Source organism: Ascaphus truei, chromosome 5, assembly GCF_040206685.1.
Source record: "Ascaphus truei isolate aAscTru1 chromosome 5, aAscTru1.hap1, whole genome shotgun sequence".
NCBI lineage: Eukaryota > Metazoa > Chordata > Amphibia > Anura > Ascaphidae > Ascaphus > Ascaphus truei.
Genome location: NC_134487.1, coordinates 281,304,300 through 281,326,287, shown reverse-complemented (window position 1 = coordinate 281,326,287; position 21,988 = coordinate 281,304,300). Strand labels below are relative to the sequence as shown.

Here is a 21,988-nt window from a genome sequence, read left to right as displayed (position 1 = left end):
GGTCCTTCCGGGCGCCGCCATCTGTTCCAGTTGGAGCGGCGGCGGGGAGGGAGAGAGGTGAGTTGTAGCGGCGAGGGGGAGAGAGACTTGGCGTTGCCCGTGAGTAAAATTTCCCGCTCCCTTCTCTCTCCGTGTTCCCCAGAGGGGAGGGACGAACAGTGGACAGGAGGGGGGGGGATGAACAGTGGACAGGAGGGTGTGGGGACGGACAGTGGACAGGAGGGGGGGGACGGACAGTGGACAGGAGGGACGGACAGTGGACAGGAGGGACGGACAGTGGACAGGAGGGGGGGACGGACAGTAGACAGGAGGGGGGGACAGTGGACAGGAGGGACGGACAGTGGACAGGAGGGACGGACAGTGGACAGGAGGGGGGGCAGTGGACAGGAGAGGGGGAGGGGAGGGGAGGTGGACAGGAGGGGGCAGTGGACAGGAAGGGGGGCAGTGGACAGGAGGGGGGGAGGTGGACAGGAGGGGGGGGGGAGGTGGACAGGAGGGGGGGGGCAGTGGACAGGAGGGGGGGGGCAGTGGACAGGAGGGGGGGGGCAGTGGACAGGAGGGGGGGGGGGCAGTGGACAGGAGGGGGGGGCAGTGGACAGGAGGGGGGGGCAGTGGACATGAGGGGGGGCAGTGGACAGGAGGGGGGGGCAGTGGACAGGAGGGGGGGGCAGTGGACAGGAGGGGGGGGCAGTGGACAGGAGGGGGGGGGCAGTGGACAGGAGGGGGGGGGCAGTGGACAGGAGGGGGGGGCAGTGGACAGGAGGGGGGGGCAGTGGACAGGAGGGGGGGGGCAGTGAACAGGAGGGGGGGGCAGTGGACAGGGGCAGTGGACAGGAGGGGGGGGCAGTGGACAGGAGGGGGGTCAGTGGACAGTGACACACACACACACACACACACACACACACGTGTCTCAGTTGATGCGCCCTTTCTCAGTTCCGTTTGGCGCCGGAGGTGGGGGAGCGACACCTACCTTTACTTCCGTGCGCCGCCATCGTCTGACTCGGCGCCGCGAGGGAGGAAGGGGGTCCGCTGGGGAGGGGGAGAGGTAATTTGGAGCGGGGAGAGGTGATTTGGAGCGGGGAGGGGGGAGAGGTGATTTGGAGCGGGGAGGGGGGAGAGGTGATTTGGAGCGGGGAGGGAGGAGAGGTGATTTGTAGCGGGGAGGGGGAGAGGTGATTTGGAGCGGGGAGGGGGAGAGGTGATTTGGAGCGGGGAGAGGTGATTTGGAGCGGGGAGGGGGGAGAGGTGATTTGGAGCGGGGAGGGGGAGAGGTGATTTGGAGCGGGGAGGGGGAGAGGTGATGCCGCTGGGGAGGGGGAGAGGTCATGCCGCTGGGGAGGGGGAGAGGTCATGCCGCTGGGGAGGGGGAGAGGTCATGCCGCTGGGGAGGGGGAGAGGTGATTTGGAGCGGGGAGGGGGAGAGGTGATGCCGCTGGGGAGGGGGAGAGGTGATGCCGCTGGGGAGGGGGAGAGGTGATGCCGCTGGGGAGCGGGAGAGGTGATGCCGCTGGGGAGGGGGAGAGGTGATTTGGAGCGGGGAGGAGGGAGAGGTGATTTGGAGCGGGGAGAGGTGTGTGTGTGTGTGTTTTTTTATTTATTTTTTTGGACCTTTGGCCCGTCACTCCGCCTCAGGCCAATGAGAGGTGTGGGGGGGCGGGCCAAGGGGTTGGTGTGAGTGTGTGAGGCCAATGAGAGGTGTGCGGGGGCGGGCGGGCCAAGGGACCAATGAGATTGCCCCTAGGGACACCGGACATCCAGGCAGGCAAACATACAGTGCTTTCACTAATATAGTATATAAGATATACACACACATACATACATACAAACGTGTACAAAAATACAATATTTTTTTCTATATTAATATTCAAATAATGGCTATTTTACTGACGCACCCAACACACGTAAATATTTTACAAGTTTGATGGATTTCAGTTCGCCTCAGTAATGCACTATGAAAAAGTCATTCAGAATTATTTTTATTGACGATGGGAATTGTTGCCGGTACCGAGTCCATAGTATGTGAATGCTGTCGAAGTTCGAGTGCCAAGTCATAGCTTGGAGCGAATCCGGGCGAAAGCAAAACTCGGAATTTGCTCAATCCCGTATTCAGGAACACAGGAGGAGAGGGAGAAAGAGAAGAGGGGGAAATGGGATATAAATAGAAAGAGAGACACTTTTTTTTTTTTTTTACCTTTAGAGTTTAATTCTAGACTTCAGTGGGGATTTTTGTCTGAAAACTAAGCGAACTGCCACTTTGGACTATATATAATTTAGTGTTAGCCTTAGTGTTTTTATTAGCTGCCCCCATGATGCTGGGATTACTAGAGGACACAACTAATCAAAAACAGACTGTGACCAAGTTATGTTTCTGTTATTTCAGGCGTTTTTTTCTTCTTCCTTCTTTCCATTTTAATGTCAGAATTGTATCATACCTTGTGTTTTTTTTCTGTTCTATTCATTATAAAGCGTATTAAGACTCAGGAAACAATTTTCTAATAATCATACTTCGTTCCTGTTTAGTCGCCTCTAATGTTAAGAAGTTATAGAATGAATCACACTTGTCCCAGGGATATAAAGCTTAAAGTTTATGAAAATCCTAAATACAAAGTTTATGAAAATCCGGTGTCTACAGGCTACCAAATGTTGGCCATTTTAAATACACATTTTCACAATCTTTCAAGCTCAATACCTCCAGAGTTGTATGGTTCTGTGATGTTCTCCACCCAGGTGATCACTTCCATGAGGGTGTTCTTCTGACTTGTAATGGAAAAATAGACTCAGTTTGTATGTTACATAGAAATATTTATTGTAGGCGCCTGTAATAGATGTTTCTAGTACTGTACATTCTGGTAAACTCTTCCAGTTACCTCAATATACAATGTAACTATTCACATCTTCTATTCCTTCACTGTGGCATTTATACAATTCTACCCATTAACCCCTTTCATCCAGGGGCGTTGCTAGTCATGAGCGGGCCCATGGGAAAACATTTTTTAAGGGCCCCATTAAAAATCAACGTATTCAGTACATTAATAATTAAACATACCGCACACATATAAATATAGATTAAATATAAAATATAGATTACTCATGTACTCACCATTTCTTTTTATTTTCAAGGTACTGTATATAGAACAAAGTTCCATAGTTACAGTGCTCAAATGTGTCAGCATACTATTCACATGAATATATAGAATAATCAATGTATGGCTTGATTGAAGAGGGCAAATGAAGCAGGTGACCTAAATCACAGTGAGTGCTGGAGTATACAGGTATATACTCATACATGAGATGCATAGGATATAATGTCCTGGAACAGTAGGTGATACATGTGAGAAATGAATGTTATTCACTACATCACCTCCTATTGGGATTGCTTCTCCAGAGTATGTCAAACCATGTACGGTATCCCAGCATAATATCTTTTTCTCCCACCCATGCCTACCTGGTTTTTGTTCTAGGACTCACTCTGTGACAGGTCGGGGGAGATGCTGGTATGCTGCGGTGGGCCCCAAGAAGTATTAAGGAATTAGCCAGTAGTTGTAGCAGAATCATGAGTCAGAGAGCAGAGCAGGACCGTAAGCGCGTTCTAGCAGACACCGGAAGTTCCGGGTCACAATGCTAAAGTGAGCTCCTCCCCTGCCGTCCTCCTCTGACTCAGGTGATTATGCACTACCGGCTAATTCTTTAATACCTCCTGGGGTCCGCCGCCGCCGCCGCCGCGATCGCAGCATACTATTTCCCCCCGCCTTGCTCTACGGTGGGACGGGGGGGAGAGTGGGCAGGAGAGAGCGGGCTCTGGGGGGGAGAGCTGGAGAGTGGGCCCCCCAACAGCACGGACCTCCAGGCTTTGCCTGGGATGCCCAGGCTATAGCTAAACCCCTGCTTCCATCTCTTAACAGTCTGAGGGGTTATTCAATATTCTACGATACCAAACGACTTCCTCCCCGTACAGTTCTTACCAGTAAAACTTTATGATACAGATTTTCTATTAAAAAAATGGGGGACTGCTGCTTTAATTACTGGTGTACGTTGTACTGCCTGGCAGTGACCAGTAACTAGAGATGGGCGAACCTCTCTAAATCTGATCTGCAGATTGTTTTACCAAAATCCTCCTGTGGATTCGGTAATAAAAAATCAGAGTAGATTCTTTGGAATCCATCATTGGATCCAATCGGATTTTTAAAAATCCAAAATTGGATTTGAACACCTGAAATATAGTGGGTCCGTGGGTCCGTGGGTCCGTGGGTGTCCCCTCAACCCTCCTGCCAAATAAATTAGGCAGAGATGCCTGGGCAGAAAAAGGAGCACACCCGAGGTACCCTGGGAGATATACTAATGAATATGCAAAGTATATTCAAGTGATTCCCATCTTACACTTCCCAAAAGGCTGTCAATAAGAACTATATAGAGTTAACAAGCCTATGTCACATAACACCTGGAATGGGGCTCTAGTGTCAGACCCAACAGAATTAGAGCCCACAACCTCTCATACTCTGGGCATCAGCACTAGCAGTGTGAGCAAAACCAGCTGAAGGCTAGCACCACTGTCACAGCATACCTTTTAGTTCTACTTCTGACTAAGTGCTCACACACGTATTCCAGCACCGAAGGTGCCTTATGGCAGAACACTGCTTAGTAAATATGACCCACATTCTTTATCCTTTATATTATTAGATGTAATGACTCAATTCACCAGGTCACTTTGTTATATTATGTTCCCTCTGCATCTGCTTTATTTTCTGTGCTTCACTCTGTTTTTACTTGTGTGTGGCAGAAAACCTGTGTTTTATTTAATCTCATTCCCCCCCCCCCCATCAGTTCCTAATATATTCACCTTTTTTATTTAATTTTTAGTCTCTGGTAGTAAAGAAAAACAAGATCTCTGCCAGGATTACCTAATAGAAAGTTACATTTGGATTTATGAGTGTACTTCATAAACCCTGCATTATGAACTTGCACTAATTGTTAATATACTGTAAAATGTGGAATTATGCCGATGTATGCAGACCCCCATGAATTAGGAACCATGCTAATCAATATGACGGCTAACCTTTTAGAGTGCTGGTAAGTGTATTTGCATGTTTGAAGTCCTGGCTGTTAGATCTTCAAACCACGTTGTGGGAGCTGGCGTATGAAGTGTTTTGCTTACTGTCAGTTAATGAACCCCACTTGAATATGAATTCATGGTTAATTAATTTAATTTAATATCCTCCCTCCTATCACTCGTGACATTTTACTTCCATTAGCAAGAGAACAAACTAGATACCCTGCTGTATATATCATGGCAAATCAGCCACTTCTGCCTTTTGTGAAAAGGGTCCATGTTAAAATGGGTAAGAAGCAAAAGGTGAATGTGTGTGCTCATTTGCATATCATTAACCAGAATCCCTGGCTGCAGTGGAAGCATTGCATGCTAAAAGATAATGGGCAAAAGCAGGGTTGCCGATCTGTCTGAGACATGTGAATGTGCTCATGTGGTATTTTTATTTGCAGTACACTGTACGGTGGAGGGTTTTGCCACTATTTTTACCCACCATACTGTAACTTAGAGAAATGTAAATATATTACATATATATAATATATATATATATATATATATATATATATATATAATATACTTATATAAATGTAAATATATTGAGACATGAAAAACAAATTGATTTATTTTTTCTCTTGGTGTGTCCCTTCATATTTCTATAGTATTGCACAGTGGCATAGGGGGAATGCCTCTTGGATAATGTCTTCATTTGTTTATTGTCTTTTTTTTATACTGAGATGTTAGAATGGCTGGCGTGATGGTGGTGCCTGTGCATCGGTTACAGAGGCCCCGCGCTCTCCCCCAAAACAATTAAACTGATTGCGGGGGAAGGAGGGCGGGAGAGCGCAGGGCCTCTGTAACTCTCTTACCTTTTCCGGCGGCATCTCCTCTTGCAGGGTCCAGGCATCATTGCTCCGCAATGTCTAATGGCGTTGCTATGACAACGAGACGTCATGTGGCGTCCCGTTTCCATGACAACGCATGGCGCCACAAAGTAATGTGGTGTCACATGGTTATGAAAATGGGGCGTGCTGTGGCGCTGGTTTGTCATGACAACGTGATGCAGCATGGCGACACGTCTTCACGTGACGTCGCGTAGCCATGATCCTGGGGGCCCTGCCGGAGAAGATGCCGGGAGATGCCACCAGAGAAGGTAAGAGCCTAGGCCCCGCACATGCCCCATGCACCGAGCCCTGCAAACATCCCAGCTGGCCCTTGATGTTAACGTGTATAGTCTTTGCTTTAATGCTGTTGAAAATACTATGTACAGTAGGTACAAATGTGCATATAAATAAATATGCAACTTAGCTTCTGGTTCTACTTTCTATTAAAACAGTTATCTACGCTGCTAGAGATTTAATTAAAAACCTGAACGGGGGGGTCACCCAGCACTACTCCAGGAAAACTATGCGCCCTCCCCCCCGGGCACAAAATGGTTGCAGGCCCCCCCGGTCAATAGAAATCTGCGACTTTATTGGGAGATTACATTGCAGCTCTCTATTGATGAACCTGGCAGCAGTCTAGAAAATATGGCCCCGCCCATTTTGCCGCAACCAAATGACCGCTGGTTTTTAGCCGCAAGTGACCTTGCTGCAGGGACACTCAGCCACCGTCCACTTTGCCGCCAAGACAAGTCCCTAATCATAGCCCTAACTCTAAAACCAAAAAATAAAAATGATGTAATGTGCTCTGGAGGTGCCTTATATTGCTTGTATAGTTAGATGTACATCATAGTGTTGGGATAAGAATATATTGGGATTTTCCCCTAAACGCATCCCGGGCCCTATGAGGAAAATAATAATCTTACCTCCTATAAAGAACCCAGGGTCGTGGGTGTTTGTAGTGATGGGGGTTTGTAGCTACTGTGAGTGGACTGTAGCTGTGCATCCCAAAGTGTGGACTTCTGTAGCAGAGCATACAGCAAAAATAGAAGGATGGTATGGACCAGCGAGCCAGAAAACGGTACAGGACCGTGGTTTGTAGAAAAGTATAAAGCTCTTTATGTAAGACCTATACAAAATAGTGGTGGTCCAAGCAACATCTCCCACGCGTTTCGCATTGTTTTTCTAAGGAAATGACACAATAAAGTCTCGCCAATTAAGAACTACAAGATCCCCTGATCACTGGTGACCAGGGATGAGCTCTGGGGGACCTTCTGATTTAAGTTTTTTTTTTTTTAAAGAGCTGCTGCTTTAACTTCATTCTACATATTTTATTCTTCATGTTCTCCTCTACAAAGTCCAATGCATACTTTATTTTAATTTGTTTTATGAATCTGAAGGCATCGCAATATAGTTCCAACTGTTAAAAAGGTTCCGGAGCTGCTTGCAAATTCATGTTCATTTTCGCTAAACTTATCATGAAAAATGTGCCGTCTTTTTTTTTTTCACAATAAAGAAAAGAATGTGCTGTAGGTTATTAATCCTTTCACGGCAAAGCAATGTACGGCAGGAACGTGGAGCAATGGCAAATATTAGTTTTAATCTCATAAACCAAATCAGCCAAGTAGACAAGTGCTATGTTGTTTACAACGGCAGGAGGAAAAGCTCCTTATAATTGTATTACAATTGTCATTGTATCTGAGTAATAACTGGTAATATGCAGTTTTGCATCTCAGGCACTTTTCCGTACCCCTCACAAGTGGGAATTGTAATGCTCTTTCGGATTTAGTTCCATAACTAAATAGTAATGAGATGAATCAGAGCATTCCAGCTGATTTCTTTCACATGAAAAAATGTACAAGTGTTGACTGTAATCATTTTTTGTACAGTGCGTCATTCACTGCCCCGCTCGGTCACCCGCTCCCCCCTCCTGTAACCCCACCCTGCCACTCACCCCCCCACCCATGTGTTCCCCTCTCTCCTTCATGCATCACTAGGGTTGCCAGGTGGCTTCTCCAAAAATACTGGACACAATGGTGAAAGACGCAATACGCTCGAGAAAAGTCAGTGGAGCTCCCTCCCCAGAATTGTTTTTACAAAGTAGAAGATGAAATGGTGGAGATTGGTGCATACTGTACTTGGAATGAAATTTAGAAAAAATAACGTAATGGTCAGATCGTTTATAAATAACATACCTGCAGTCATACAGGCCCAGGGCGAACAGTACTGATCTTAATGCTCCTCTCCTACAAATTCCAAGATTGTTTCACCCTTCCCCTCATCCTCCCTCACCTTCCCTGCCCTCATCCTCTCTCACCGCCTCCCCTCATCCTCTCTCACTGCCTTCGCCTCATCCTCCCTCACCTTCCCTCCCCTCATCCTCCCTCACCTTCCCTGCCCTCATCCTCTCTCACCACCCCCCTCATCCTCTCACCCCATCCCTGTAATTTTTGCCCCCTCCATGTCATGCTCACCACCCCTTCCTCCCATGCTCATTACCCCTCCATGTCATGCTCACCCCCACAGGAAAGCCACAGAAAAGACACACACCCTAAGCTCCATTCTGTCCTGACACCTCCCCTGATTGGCTGCATTACCCAGCAGCAGCCAATCGGGATGGTGGAAGCTGCTCAGCCCTCTCGCAAAAGCCCTGCTCTCTCCCTGCTCGGGGAAATCCCACGGCCCTCCAAGCCAGTCAAGTCACTATGTCCAGAGAAATAATACTGGACACATAGGGTACATGTCCAATATTACCTCACATTTTCACTGGACAGAGTGTCCAAATACCAGTCAATCTAGTTCCATACTGTACACCTGGCAACCCTATGCATCACCCCCTCTGCGCCCTCCCACAAGTATAACTACCATTCCTCCCTCCCACTTGTACTCTGTATCAGTGCATAGTGCGGTCAGGTTATCCTCTATATCACTGTATAGTGCATCAGGTTATACTCTGTATCAGTGTATAGTGTGGCCAGTTTATCCTCTGTATCAGAGTATAGTGCAGTCAAGTTATACTCTGGATCAGTGTATAGTGCGGTCAGGTTAAACTCTGTATCCATATACAGTGTGGCCAGGTTATACTCTGTGTCATTGTATAGTGCAGTCAGGTTATAGTCAGAGACATCTTTGCGGCTCGCCAAGCTTTGCCAGAGCTAGTTCCTTTCAGTGACTATTTTTAGTGCCCCTGCAGCTCAAAATGCCCTACCTCCGGTAGAGTCCTTTCTATGCCCCTGAGGGACAGGTTCACATAGCTAGCCAAAAAAACAACAACCTATTGTAAAGAATGAAACAATCTTAGGGGTCTATGTATCAAGGGAATCGTCCTCCTGCACCTATGTATCAAAGTATTTTGCTCCAATTTTGCTAATCCTTTTTTTTATACTTGCCTACCTATAGCTAACAAAAACTGTGCTCAACTCAACATCATAACTGGAATAATGCCACAGGGTGATAACGGGTGTGCTCAGTCCGTAGGAACTTGGGCGCTTAAGTCATTCTTCCCCCAAAAGGGTATCCTTGGGTAAAAAAAAAGACAACAAAAACAGACAAGCACAAGCAATGGTCAGTATAAAAATAATATAACAAATTCATGACAAATACTTCTCACTTACATGTGAGAACATATGGATGAGCACTGCAGGGCTCGGATAGGGAACATCAATGAGTAGGTCCTTGGCTGGTGGTGGAGGACAAAGTTGCGACTACATTTCCCGATATTAGGACCCTACGAACAGACCTGCAGTCAGGGTTGTTCCGCGAGCCTCATCCAGCATTGGTACATCCATACGTGTGCTGATCTCGTTCTAAGTTGCAGCGCACGTCCGCATGCGGCGTCCGCCATGAGAAATGACATCGCCGCGCTCTGCTGGGCACTGCCACCATTAACCTTACTCATTTCGCTTATATAAGCTTCATCAGGGGCTACCTATAGCTGTAGTAAAAGTCTGTACTAGAACAGAAACAACTACTGTATTGTTTAATTTCTCGCAGAGTAAACTACAAACTTTTTTACTTAAAACATTGGAAATTAGGGATTATTTCAGTGTTTGTAGTTTTCCTATTACCAAGTGTTCTATTGGAAATAACACGATAGGAAGGGAGAGAATGATAGCTCTGCGGAAGGATTTGAAATAAAAAAAAGTTTCTCTCATTATGAACATTTTGAATAATATGTCAGTAGCCCAATTCACATTAGCTGGGATAAATGAAATACATCGCAGTCAGCTACAGGAGCACGTTTAGTAGCATGACAAAGTGAAAATGTGAGTAATACTGTAGTTATAGCCAACAGTCTGATCATAATTAAATATGAAACCATTAACGCTTTTATGTTTGTTATAATGTCATATAATTGTTAAATAATTTGGATGTTCTTGAGGGATTAATTACAGTACATTGGGCCAACAAACATAATGGTTTAGGTAAATGCAGAATCAGCCTTGTGTCTTTTATTTGAAATAGTGTTTTGTTTTTTATTTGAACAGCTTTTATGCAGGATTATCTGTACAGGGAAATATGAGATCTGTTTAACAAAACCCAGGATAGTAATGTATTTAATGATGCTTTACACCTAATAACAGGAATTTTTTTTTGTTGTTTTGATGAAGGGTAATTTTATTTTGCACTAAATAGAATGTTCTCTCTGGCTTTGGTATTCTGCCAACATTAGCCACTAGTAATATTACATTTAGATTTAATAAGACAAGCAAAATATGTTATTCTGTAAAATGAGGCATCCTATTTGTATTAGACTTATCATTGTGCATAGCAATCAAAAAATGATATATTCATAATAAAGCCAGGACAAAGAAATGCCAAATGTACTGCTTACATGACTTATGTACAGCCACAGTTGATGATAGTAATCATTCTTGCATCTCAAGTCAGATGGATGTCTGGTCAATGCGTTCCACTGGATCTATCCTTTAAAGCAATATTCCATGCTAAATGTAATTTTTTTTCCCTTATGTGGGAAGTACCGGATCTCCAGAGCCCCTGGTTCCTGACATTCTTACATCCATAGGGGCTGCCGGTACTTCCTGGTTCTTAAATCTCCCGTGACACGCGGACCAATAGGAAGCTGCGGCCGGATTACGCAGCAGTTTCCCATTGGCTCCTGTGCTGCGGGAAATTTAAACCTCTGTATTGCTTACCCAGCCAGGGATACTACTGTACCTACGGACGTAAGTATCTCTGTGAAGCAGGGGGTCCCAGAGCTGAAATTAGCACAATTCAGCTCCAGAGATCCCTTGTTTCACATCTTGAAGGAGTCACACTTTTAAGTTACGATTTGCAATTTGTATGCTCTGTGAGTTTCTTACTAAGGTAGGTGTTCATCTTTAAATAATATTTAGGATGTGTGTATTCAGGCGATTGTGAAAGAGGTCAGCAGATTGCAATAAGGGCTTCATTACAAAGTATTGGTGCTGTGCTTCAGTGCTGAGAGGACCTGATGACATCAAAATCTATGAGAAGAAGTTATTTGTCAGAGTCACTAAAGTAATAAAATACCGTAAAATTGTTATCATTAATCGTGAGGGAGGGGTTCAGCTGTGGGGGCGCCCTGTTCCGCTTCTGTAAAACAAACCAAAAATCCAATAATGGGGGTATTGCTGCTTTAAAATTATGGGAACAAATCTTGAGTACTGTAGTATAAGTTAACAAACAACACACAGAACCCCAGCAAGCACATTTTGGGAACCCCTGAGCCCCCACAATATATATATGTATATAAGTGTCAAAAAGGAGAGCTATTGAGCGTGGCATATGTATACAACAAGCAACAGAGAAGCCCAATGCTACATCCAATATGACAAAAATACACAGTAAAATACTTATATATTCTCTTGAAAAAGGGTCATTTAGTTTAACCCTTTGGCCAAAGCATTGTAAGCCTGTGAGCCACGACAAAGCAGACCCAGTTCACAGGTCCTAACACTACCAGATAAAATACTATAATATATGTGCCAAAAAGGAGAATATATAAGTATTTTACTGTGTATTTTTGTCATATTGGATGTAGCATTGGGCTTCTCTGTCTGTTGTATACATATGCCACGCTCAATAGCTCTCCTTTTTGACACTTATATACATATATATTTTGTGGGGGCTCAGGGGTTCCCAAAATGAGCTTGCTGAGGTTCTGTGTGTTGTTTGTTCACTTATTTTCAGCTGTCTCAGCTGTTGGAGTTTAGTGGCTCCTACTTCCCAGGGGTTTAAGCTCACCTCTCCCCACTTCCCAAGTCAGCAGGTCTTTTACATTCTACTGGATATAGATCCAATGTTGGTCTTTCTCCCTCCTAATAGAGGTAAATGAGAATTTTAATCCTAATAGAGGTATATTAATTAGTATTTTATCTGGTTGTGTTAGAACCTGTGAACTGGGTCTGCCTTGTCGTGGCTCACAGGCACAATGCTTTGGCCAAAGGGTTAAACTAAATGACCCTTTTCAAGAGAATATATAAGTATTTTACTGTGTATTGTGTTGCTTGTTGTGTACTATAGTATAAAAAAGAAAGTTTAAGGAATCTACACTGATCCGAAAACATCTTGTTGAAGGACAACAGCTTTCAGAAACTTGATTAGTTTATATTTATATTTGACATAATCATGAGCAAAAAATTTGGTACATTAAAGTGTGTCTCTTTGCATTGCTTCGTAGACCCCACAATTTATTACATCAGTCCTAATTTACCAGATTTTATCCTCAAATACAAGATCCAAAAATGCTCTTTGTTGTAAATGAGTAGTTTTATGTTACAGCATCTTCTTGGTCTCATTTCGTATCGGAGAGATACTGGCAGCTACTTAAGTGCCTTTTGAACGACTATAGAAACATATCCTTCTTATATAGATACATATATATATATCTATATATTGTTCTTTGTTTCAGTGAAAATCACATAAAGAAATTGTGGATGCAGCTGAGAAAAGACGAACCTCATTTGCTTTCAAGTTTTGAAGAATTCCTGGTCCGAATTTTCTCCCAACTTCAAGAGGCAAATGATGAAAAGAATGAAATGGAATGCGCTCTGAAGAAGTAAGTGGAATGAAGTTATTTTGCTACTTTAATATTTATTTCTAGTGGGTTAAACAGTCTTTTAAAAAAGGCAATCAATAATATATGCAGCCTTTAATTACCTAAGCTGCTGATCGATGCATTCTCCCGTGATCGTTCAGCAAAGATTCTGCTTCCCAGGGTTAACTAAATGGCTGCCTTCCAGTTTCAAGCAATCCTTCAGCCAGTGTAACGCAGCAGCCATAATGTATCCTGATATTACTAAGGCAACATTTTCTATTGTTACAGTTTGCATCTCACACTGCTGGGAATATTGGTAGCAAATGATCACAAATAGGAAAGTGTTGCAAAGATCTTGCACTGCTGGGGAGGAGGGCTAAAACCTGCTACAGAAATCAAAGGATGCTCAGTAAATTAAAACTCATTAAAAATGGCTTTGAGTTGAATAATAAAAAAAAAAACATTCTAATACTACAGAAGTGATTTATTTAAAAAAAAAAACACACGTAATGGCTTGCGTGTACTGATTGATCTGTGTGGTTGATTGAAGTGCTGGTTGGTTAAAGTGTGTGCAGTTAGAACCAGAAGCAGTTTGAACAAGGAAGCAGTTTAACAAGGTATAGTTTATTGAAGTACAGTTTACTGTTAGTACTTCTAAACTTCATAGTTGCTAGAATGAGCAGGATTGAAAATGCCACTCAATGCACATCTTGCCACATGTATGCGCACTTGGAGCAGCTGTTCCAAGGAGCATACCGCTGTGAGAGGTGTGAGCGTGTGGTCTCTTTAGAATCAGAGATTGCTGATCTAAGGAGGCAACTTGCAATATTGAGGGACATTGGCAATCTTGAAAGGGAATTAGAGCTCACTGAGCAGGCCCTTGCTTCGACTAGTGGTGCAGATGGTGGCGCTGTTAGTGAGGAGCAAGTAGGTAGCTGGGTGACAGTTAGAAGGGGAAGCAGGGGCAATAGGGAGAGGCAGGTCGTTTCTGAGCTGACATATCCCAATAGATTTGCCATGTTGAGTGAAGATATTGGGAATGTTGGGGCAGAAATGGCAAGGCTGGGGGAGACTAATTCCTCTAGCAGCCAGGGGAATAGTTCCTCCAGCACAGTGGGGACCCAGGATGCTCAGATACAAAGAAAGATTGTGGTGGTAGGGGACTCCATTATTAGGAAGGTAGATAGGGCAATCTGTTGCCGGGACCGCATGAACCGAACAGTTTGTTGTTTCCCGGGTGCTTGGGTTCGGCACGTTTCGGATCGGGTAGACAGATTGTTGGGGGGGCTGGGATTGACCCGGCGGTCTTGGTACATGTTGGCACCAATGACAAAGTTAGAGAAAGTTGGAGGGTCCTAAAAAATGATTACAGGGATCTAGGCCAAAAGCTTAAGGCAAGGACCTCCAAGGTAGTATTTTCTGAAATACTACCAGTGCCATGCGCTACCGCAGGGAGACAATCAGAGATCAAGGAGGTTAATGCATGGCTAAGAAAGTGGTGCAGGAAGGAGGGGTTTGGGTTTTTAGAGCACTGGGACTCCTTTTCTGAGAGGTGCCATCTATATTCTAGGGACGGATTGCACCTCAATGAAGAGGGATCTTCTGTGCTAGGGGGGAGAATGCTAAAAAGGTTGGAGGAGATTTTAAACTAGGATGGAGGGGGGGAGGGGAATGAAACAGATAATGAACTAAATGGAATAGATGAGGATTCAAGGAGGTATGGAGGTAGAATGGGGGCAAGTGCAAGTTTGACAAGCAGTGAGATACCCATAGTAAATAGAGATAATACTAGAAAACTTCTAAAGACTAAACCAAGTGGGAGCAGAAAGGAAGGAGCAGATAAGATAATAGTACAGGCTGAAAAAAAACTGAAATGCATGCTTGCTAATGCAAGAAGCCTGACAGATAAAATGGGGGAGCTTGAACTAATAGCTGCAAGGGAGCAGTATGATATCATAGGCATTACTGAAACATGGTGGGATGAAACTCATGACTGGACAGTTAATTCGGAGGGTTATTCTCTTTTTCGGAAGGATCGAACAAATAGAAGGGGAGGTGGAGTATGTCTACATGTTAAACCGGATCTATAACCTATTATAAGGGATGATGTCTATGAAGGGAATGATGAAAATGTAGAGACCTTGTGGATAGAAATTAGCAGTGGAGGTAAAAGTATAAAGAAAATGTTTGTGGGAATATGCTATAAACCACCAAATATCTGTGAGATTGAGGAAGCTAAAATACTTTTGCAAATGGAGAAGGCATCAAAACTGGGTCATGTTTGCATAATGGGGGATTTTAATTATCCAGACATATACTGGGGCAATGAGATTAGCGTTACAACAAAAGGAAACAGGTTTGTGGGGGTGCTAAAAGATAATAATATGACCCAAATTATTGAGGAATCAACCAGGAGAGGGGCAGTTCTGGATTTGGTCATATCAAACAATGTTGAAGTAATAACAAATATTCAAGTCCTGGAACATTTGGCTAACAGTGATCATAACATGGTCTCATTTGAAATAAATGATCAAAAAACAGATTACTTGGGTTCAACAAAGACTTTAAACATTAGAAATGCAGATTTTAATAAACTGAGGTCTAATCTAGTAGTAATACAATGGGATGATGTTTTTGCAGGGAAAATGTAGAAGATAAATGGGCAGTCTTTAAAACATTGTTAGAAAAGCACACTTATCAGTGTATATATACCCTTGGGTAATAAGTATAAAAGAAATAAGTCAAAACCAATGTGGCTAAATAAACAGGTAGGGGAGGAAATGGACAAGAAGAGGAAGGCGTTTAGATTCTTTAAGTCAGAAGGGACAGAGACATCGTATCAGAATTATAACGAATGTAACAAAAATTGCAAAAGGGCAATTAAATTAGCAAAAATGGATAATGAAAAAAGGATTGCAATAGAAAGTAAGAACAACCCTAAAAAGTTCTTTAAGTACCTTAATAACAAAAAAATGAGAAAAGAAAATATAGGACCCTTTCAGTGTGAGATGGGTAGGCAGATTATTGGAGATAAGGAAAAAGCAGAGGTATTAAACAAATTCTTTGCCTCTGTGTTTACCAGGGAAGAATCAAGTTCAATAGTAGCACCACAGGAGGAAGCCACAACTTCCATATTAATGAACAATTGGTTAACTGAGGAAGAAGTTCATAAGCGATTTGAAAAAATCAAAGTAAATAAGGCATCTGGCCCCGATGGCATACATCCAAGAGTTCTCAAGGAGTTAAGCTCAGTAATAGGAAAACCATTATATTTAATATTCAAGGACTCCATTTCCACAGGCTCAGTACCACAAGATTGGCGTAAAGCAGATGTGGTGCCTATATTTAAAAAGTGAGCTAGATCACACCCGGGGAATTACAGACCTGTAAGCCTGACTTCAATAGTAGGGAAACTACTTGAAGGTTTAATACGGGATAATATTAAGGAATACCTAATGGAAAACAAAATTATTAGTAATAGTCAGCATGGATTTATGAAGGATAGATCTTGCCAAACTAACCTTATTTGTTTCTTTGAGGAGGTAAGTAGGAATTTAGACCAGGGTAATGCAGTTGATATGGTCTACTTAGATTTTGCAAAGGCTTTTGATACGGTTTCACACAAGAGGTTTGTGTACAAAATAAAGAAAATTGGACTCAGTAATAATATATGCACCTGGATTGAAAACTGGTTAAAGGACAGACAACAGAGGGTTGTCATAAATGGAACCTTTTCAGGTTGGGCTAAAGTCGTGAGTGGAGTACCTCAAAGATCAGTACTGGGACCCCTGCTTTTTAACTTGTTCATTAATGATCTTGAGGTTGGAATCGAGAGCAAAGTCTCCATCTTTGCTGATGATACTAAATTGTGTAAGGTAATAGAATCAGAGCAGGATGTAATTTCTCTTAAGAAGGACTTGGAGAGACTGGAAACGTGGGCAGGTAAATGGCAAATGAGGTTTAATACAGATAATGTAAGGTTATGCATTTGGGATGCAAGAATAAAAAGGCGACTTACAAATTAAATGGAGATATATTGGGGGAATCCTTGATGGAGAAGGATTTAGGAGTGCTTGTAGACAGCAGGCTTAGCAATAGTGCCCAATGTCATGCAGTAGCTGCAAAGGCAAACAAGATCTTATCTTGCATCAAATGGGCAATGGATGGAAGGGAAGTAAACATAATTATGCCCCTTTACAAAGCATTAGTAAGACAACACCTTGAATATGGAGTACAATTTTGGGCACCAATCCTAAGAAAAGACATTATGGAACTAGAGAGAGTGCAGAGAAGAGCCACCACATTAATAAAGGGGATGGACATTCTAACTTATGAGGAGAGGCTAGCGAAATTAGATTTATTTACATTAGAAAAGAGGCGTCTAAGAGGGGATATGATAACTATATACAAATATATTCAGGGACAATACAAGTAGCTTTCAAAAGAACTATTCATCCCACGGGCAGTACAAAGGATTCGGGGCCATCCCTTAAGGTTGGAGGAAAGGAAATTTCACCAGCAACAAAGGAAAGGGTTCTTTACAGTAAGGGCATTTAAAATGTGGAATTCATTACCCATGGAGACTGTGATGGCAGATTCAATAGATTTGTTCAAAAAAAGGTTGGACATCTTTTTAGATGGGAAAGGTATACAGGGATATACCAAATAAGTATACATGGGAAGGATGTTGATCCAGGGATTAATCAGATTGCCAATTCTTGGAGTCAGGAAGGAATTAATTTTTCCCCTTAATGGGGTTTTTTGTTTGCCTTCCTCTGGATCAATAAGTAAGTATAGATATAGGATAAAGTATCTGTTATCGAAATTTAGCATAGGTTGATCTTGATGGACGTACGTCTTTTTTCAACCTCATCTACTATGTAACTATGTAACTATGTAGATATTGCATTGATTTCTTCTTTAACCTCAAGACAGAACACTTTGCATGCAAAAAATTGCTTTGTGGTTCATGTACGCGTTTGTTTAGGACGTACAAATGTTTTCCCTTATTGGGTGGATGTTTCAGGTCCACCAAAAAAAAACAAAAAACAGTCAGCATAAATAGAGACGCGCAAAATGTTCACGGAAGTTCGCGAATACGGATGTACCATTGTCCTCACATATTCGTCGCAATTGTTTTTGGGACATTTCTCTTAAATGTTACAGTCATTAAGTTTTCACAAAAGTTACACCACTCACATTGTTTTTGCGAATTTGTGCCAGATTGTCCCACAAAGAATGTGAAGGTGTCATGTGACCTGACTTCAGGGTCATTTGACCTGCAATTGTCATTCTAATGTTTGGCGAACTTTAAAACGTTTGCAGCATTTTGGGTGAGAAAAGGGCACGTTTCGTCCGATTTGCATACTTCAGCGAACATATTGCACGTCTCTTTTTGTGAACCAGCCTACATTTGCCAATATTTTTTTTTCAAGAAGCGTTTACCAAAAACAAAGTGGCTGCTGGTGCCATCTTTAAAAATCCAAAAACAGACAACTAAAATGGTAACTATGTCAGGGCCATCCCGCTGTTTTAACTCTGTAAATAAGTCAATATGGAAAATGTACAGAATTGCTGCTTTACATATGCTGGGAATCAACATATACATAATATATGCCTTACATTACCATCGGACTTTATGTTGTTAATACTGATACCAGTCCTTTATTATAATCTAATCTCTGATGATTATAGGTACCATAATTATCAGTTGCCCGAGTGGTTTCCTTCTTTGTTGGTGTGTATATATAATCAAAAAAATACTTCAACTGATTCCACTATAAATGTTACCATAATCAAATCTAGTAAAGGTAAAGCAAATATACCCCTAATGAAAACCAAAATAAACAACATTCCTTTGCATTTTCTATAGGAAAATAGCTACATATGATGTTGAAATTCAGAATTTATATGAAGAGATGGAGCAGCAAATAAAGACTGAGAAGGAACAATTTCTCCTACAAGTAAGTGCTGCGTTAATGTTTGTGTGTCACAGAATGGCTTTGACATTTTTGTAAACGGAGGTTTACAGGGAATAAAAAAAGTCAGGTGGTATAAAGAGGTGATCAGCTATTTCGATAAAGAACTCATTTTTTTCCAACTTTTTATTAGTACAATGTATACAATAAAAAAATAATCGCATTTAAAACATTGCAGTAAATCATTTTTGAAGAGGAGTGAAAATAAATTGGTCAGCACATTTCTAAATATACTTTGCATTCCCATGTTTGTGGATATACTTTGCGTTCCCATGTTTGCGGATATACTTTGCATTCCCATGTTTGTGGATATACTTTGCATTCCCGTGTTTGCTGATATACTTTGCGTTCCCGTGTTTGTGGATATACTTTGCGTTCCCATGTTTGTGGATATACTTTGCATTCCCATGTTTGTGGATATACTTTGCATTCCCGTGTTTGTGGATATACTATGCGTTCCCGTGTTTGTGGATATACTATGCGTTCCCGTGTTTGTGGATATACTTTGCGTTCCTATGTTTGTGGATATACTTTGCATTCCCATGTTTGTGGATATACTTTGCGTTCCCATGTTTGTGGAGGGATTGCGCCTGTAAGTAGACAAGTCGTTACTATCTTAAGCTATTACAGAACGGTCTAGGACATTTTGGTCATGGCCATTTTGCCGCAACCAAGTGATCTCCGGCGTTTAGCTGCAAGTGACCTCGCCGCAGGAACATCTCGCCACCGGCCGCTTCACCGTAAAGTAAGTCCCTAAACTTGGGTCCTTACCCTAAAACCCGTAATTTTAACCCCTAATACTAATACTGGATATCCCCTACCCTAAAAACCTTTACCCCTTACCCTAAAACCCCTTAACGTTGCCCATTACACTATCTGCTAAAACCCCTAAAGTTAACCCCCTCCCAAAACCACTAAAACCCTTAACGTTAACCCCCCAACCCTAACCGCTAAACCCCTAAAGTGAACCCCTAACCTAACCACTAAACCCCTAAAGTGAACCTTTACCCTAACCACTAAACCCCCAAAGTTAGCCCCCTCACCTACACAGTAACTTACCATATGGTAGAAGCGGCCAGCGGCTCAGTGTCCAGTGGTGGAGCGGCTGCGGCGGAAGGTCCCTCTGCGAGATAGCAGGCACTGTGCGTACACAAGATAGCAGGCACTGCGTATTGTGCGTACACGAGGTAGCAGGCACTGCGTATTGTACGTACATGAGAGAGCAGGCATTGTGCATTGTGGAGCTCTTATGAAATATAGGCTATAAAGGAGGTGAGCCACAAGCAAATTAAACAATGTCTGGCGCAAGAGGTGCAGTTTTTTATAACAATCTTAAAGAAAGAAAATGTTATTTGGTCTGAAACAGTGGAACTCATAGTATAAACTATATTATTTTATTTATTTATTTTATTTATAAAATATTTTACCAGGAAGTAATACATTGAGAGTTACCTCTCGTTTTCAAGTATATCCTGGGCACAGAGTAAAACAAATAATACATGGTTACAAGTACAGTTACATAAATGAACAGGGTATACATTATATACAAGACATTGCAAGCACAGTTAAAGAAAATATATATTATGAGCGTATGAAACATATATGAATCTATATATGAATCTAGTCTGAAATCCTTAATAAAAGAAAGTGATAAAATAAATTCTCTCTATATATTGATGTTATTTATATACATTCTGTGCACTATTAATCCCATTACCAAAAAGGTTTAAAAAACAAAAGCTAATTTCCAGAAAGATTAGGTAAAAGCTACATTTATGCTATGCTGTTTTTCAGCACCCATCTAGGTTTTTGTTAAATTAAATATTTGCAATTAGTAGCCACATACATGGTTTTCCATCGTTACTGTAGAGTTCTTTATTCTACCGCAATATTTATATTAGTTTTAGAAAAACACAAACCATTAGAAGTAATTCTATAGTTCATAAACAAAATTAGTGTTTAAAGCATCTGAACATCAAAAGTGTGTGGGTGTAAGATTAAAACTATCGTTTTTTTATTATTCAGGAAATGCACCTTAATTGAATGTTTGTACAAAAATAAACTTCGAATAGATAAAGCATAGCAACTCTAAATCTCTCATAAATTTCTTAGGCTGCGGCCACGCTGCCGCTGAGCGCGCTCATGCTTGACAGCAGTAATGTAGACTTCCTCCTGGCATGGGAGGGATGATGGCGGTGCACTGCGTGTCAAACGCCAAGTGATGCGTTCCAATAACAGGAGATACCAGCTTCAGCCGTATTACCTGTTATTGGAACGCATCGCTTGTCATTTGACACGCAGTGCACCGCCATCATCCCTCCCATGCCAGGAGGAAGTCTACATTGTGTTTGCATCGGGCTGAGAGCACGCAGGATCCAGGATTTCATGATTGGAGGTCATGAGTACACCATGGAAGATATTCTGAGGCCAGAGTCATGTGTGGTATGAATAGCCCAGATAGGTTCAACTCGTTCCTTTTACAAGCACAACAAGTTCTTTGTCTTTCTTCACTTTATTGAGAAAAGCATGGATTTACAAAGGCACTTATGGATGATGGTGTTGTGGGAGAATGTCTCTATGGTGAGTGTGCTTGATAGTGGGGAAAGGTGAAAAGGATGACGCCTTGCCAGTAGAGAGAATAGCAGAAGGTACTCACTCGGCCAGTGTTGGATGTGATAAAGGAAGTGCCAGTGTATTCTGGGAAACAAGATAGCCTGGGGACAGACCATCTTTCAGCAAGACAGAGGGGGAGAGAGCAGACTAGCCCATTCTGATAGAAAGGCTGAGGTTGCTGTAGCAAATCACTGGCATAATGCAGAGACAGGGATTGCAACACTGTGTCTAACACACAGTCACTGTGTGTGTGAACAGAGCAAAATACATGCAGCTGGAAATGAGAAACTGACAAGCAGAAGCTGCAAAGGAAAGGTGGGGGTGAAACAGAGATGTGATTCTTGTTCCATGACAGAAGAGATTTAACGTCTAGCTCTAAGGGTTAAGGACTTTTAGATGTATGGGTTTGGGGTCCATTCTCTGGATAGCCTCACATCTTAAGACGTCTAATTCA

General features: G+C 42.5%; 1 protein-coding gene across 2 annotated transcripts in view; it reads left to right on the top strand.

Annotated features, from left to right (window-relative positions):
• Positions 1-21,988, top strand: part of CRACR2A (calcium release activated channel regulator 2A) — a 132,237-nt gene that overhangs the window by 53,872 nt on the left and 56,377 nt on the right. For both annotated transcript variants that reach the window (XM_075602269.1, XM_075602267.1), the window contains exons 5-6: positions 12,818-12,964; positions 18,816-18,906. In XM_075602269.1, coding sequence (XP_075458384.1) covers positions 12,818-12,964; positions 18,816-18,906 — 238 coding nt within the window. The remainder of the gene's footprint in view (positions 1-12,817; positions 12,965-18,815; positions 18,907-21,988) is intronic.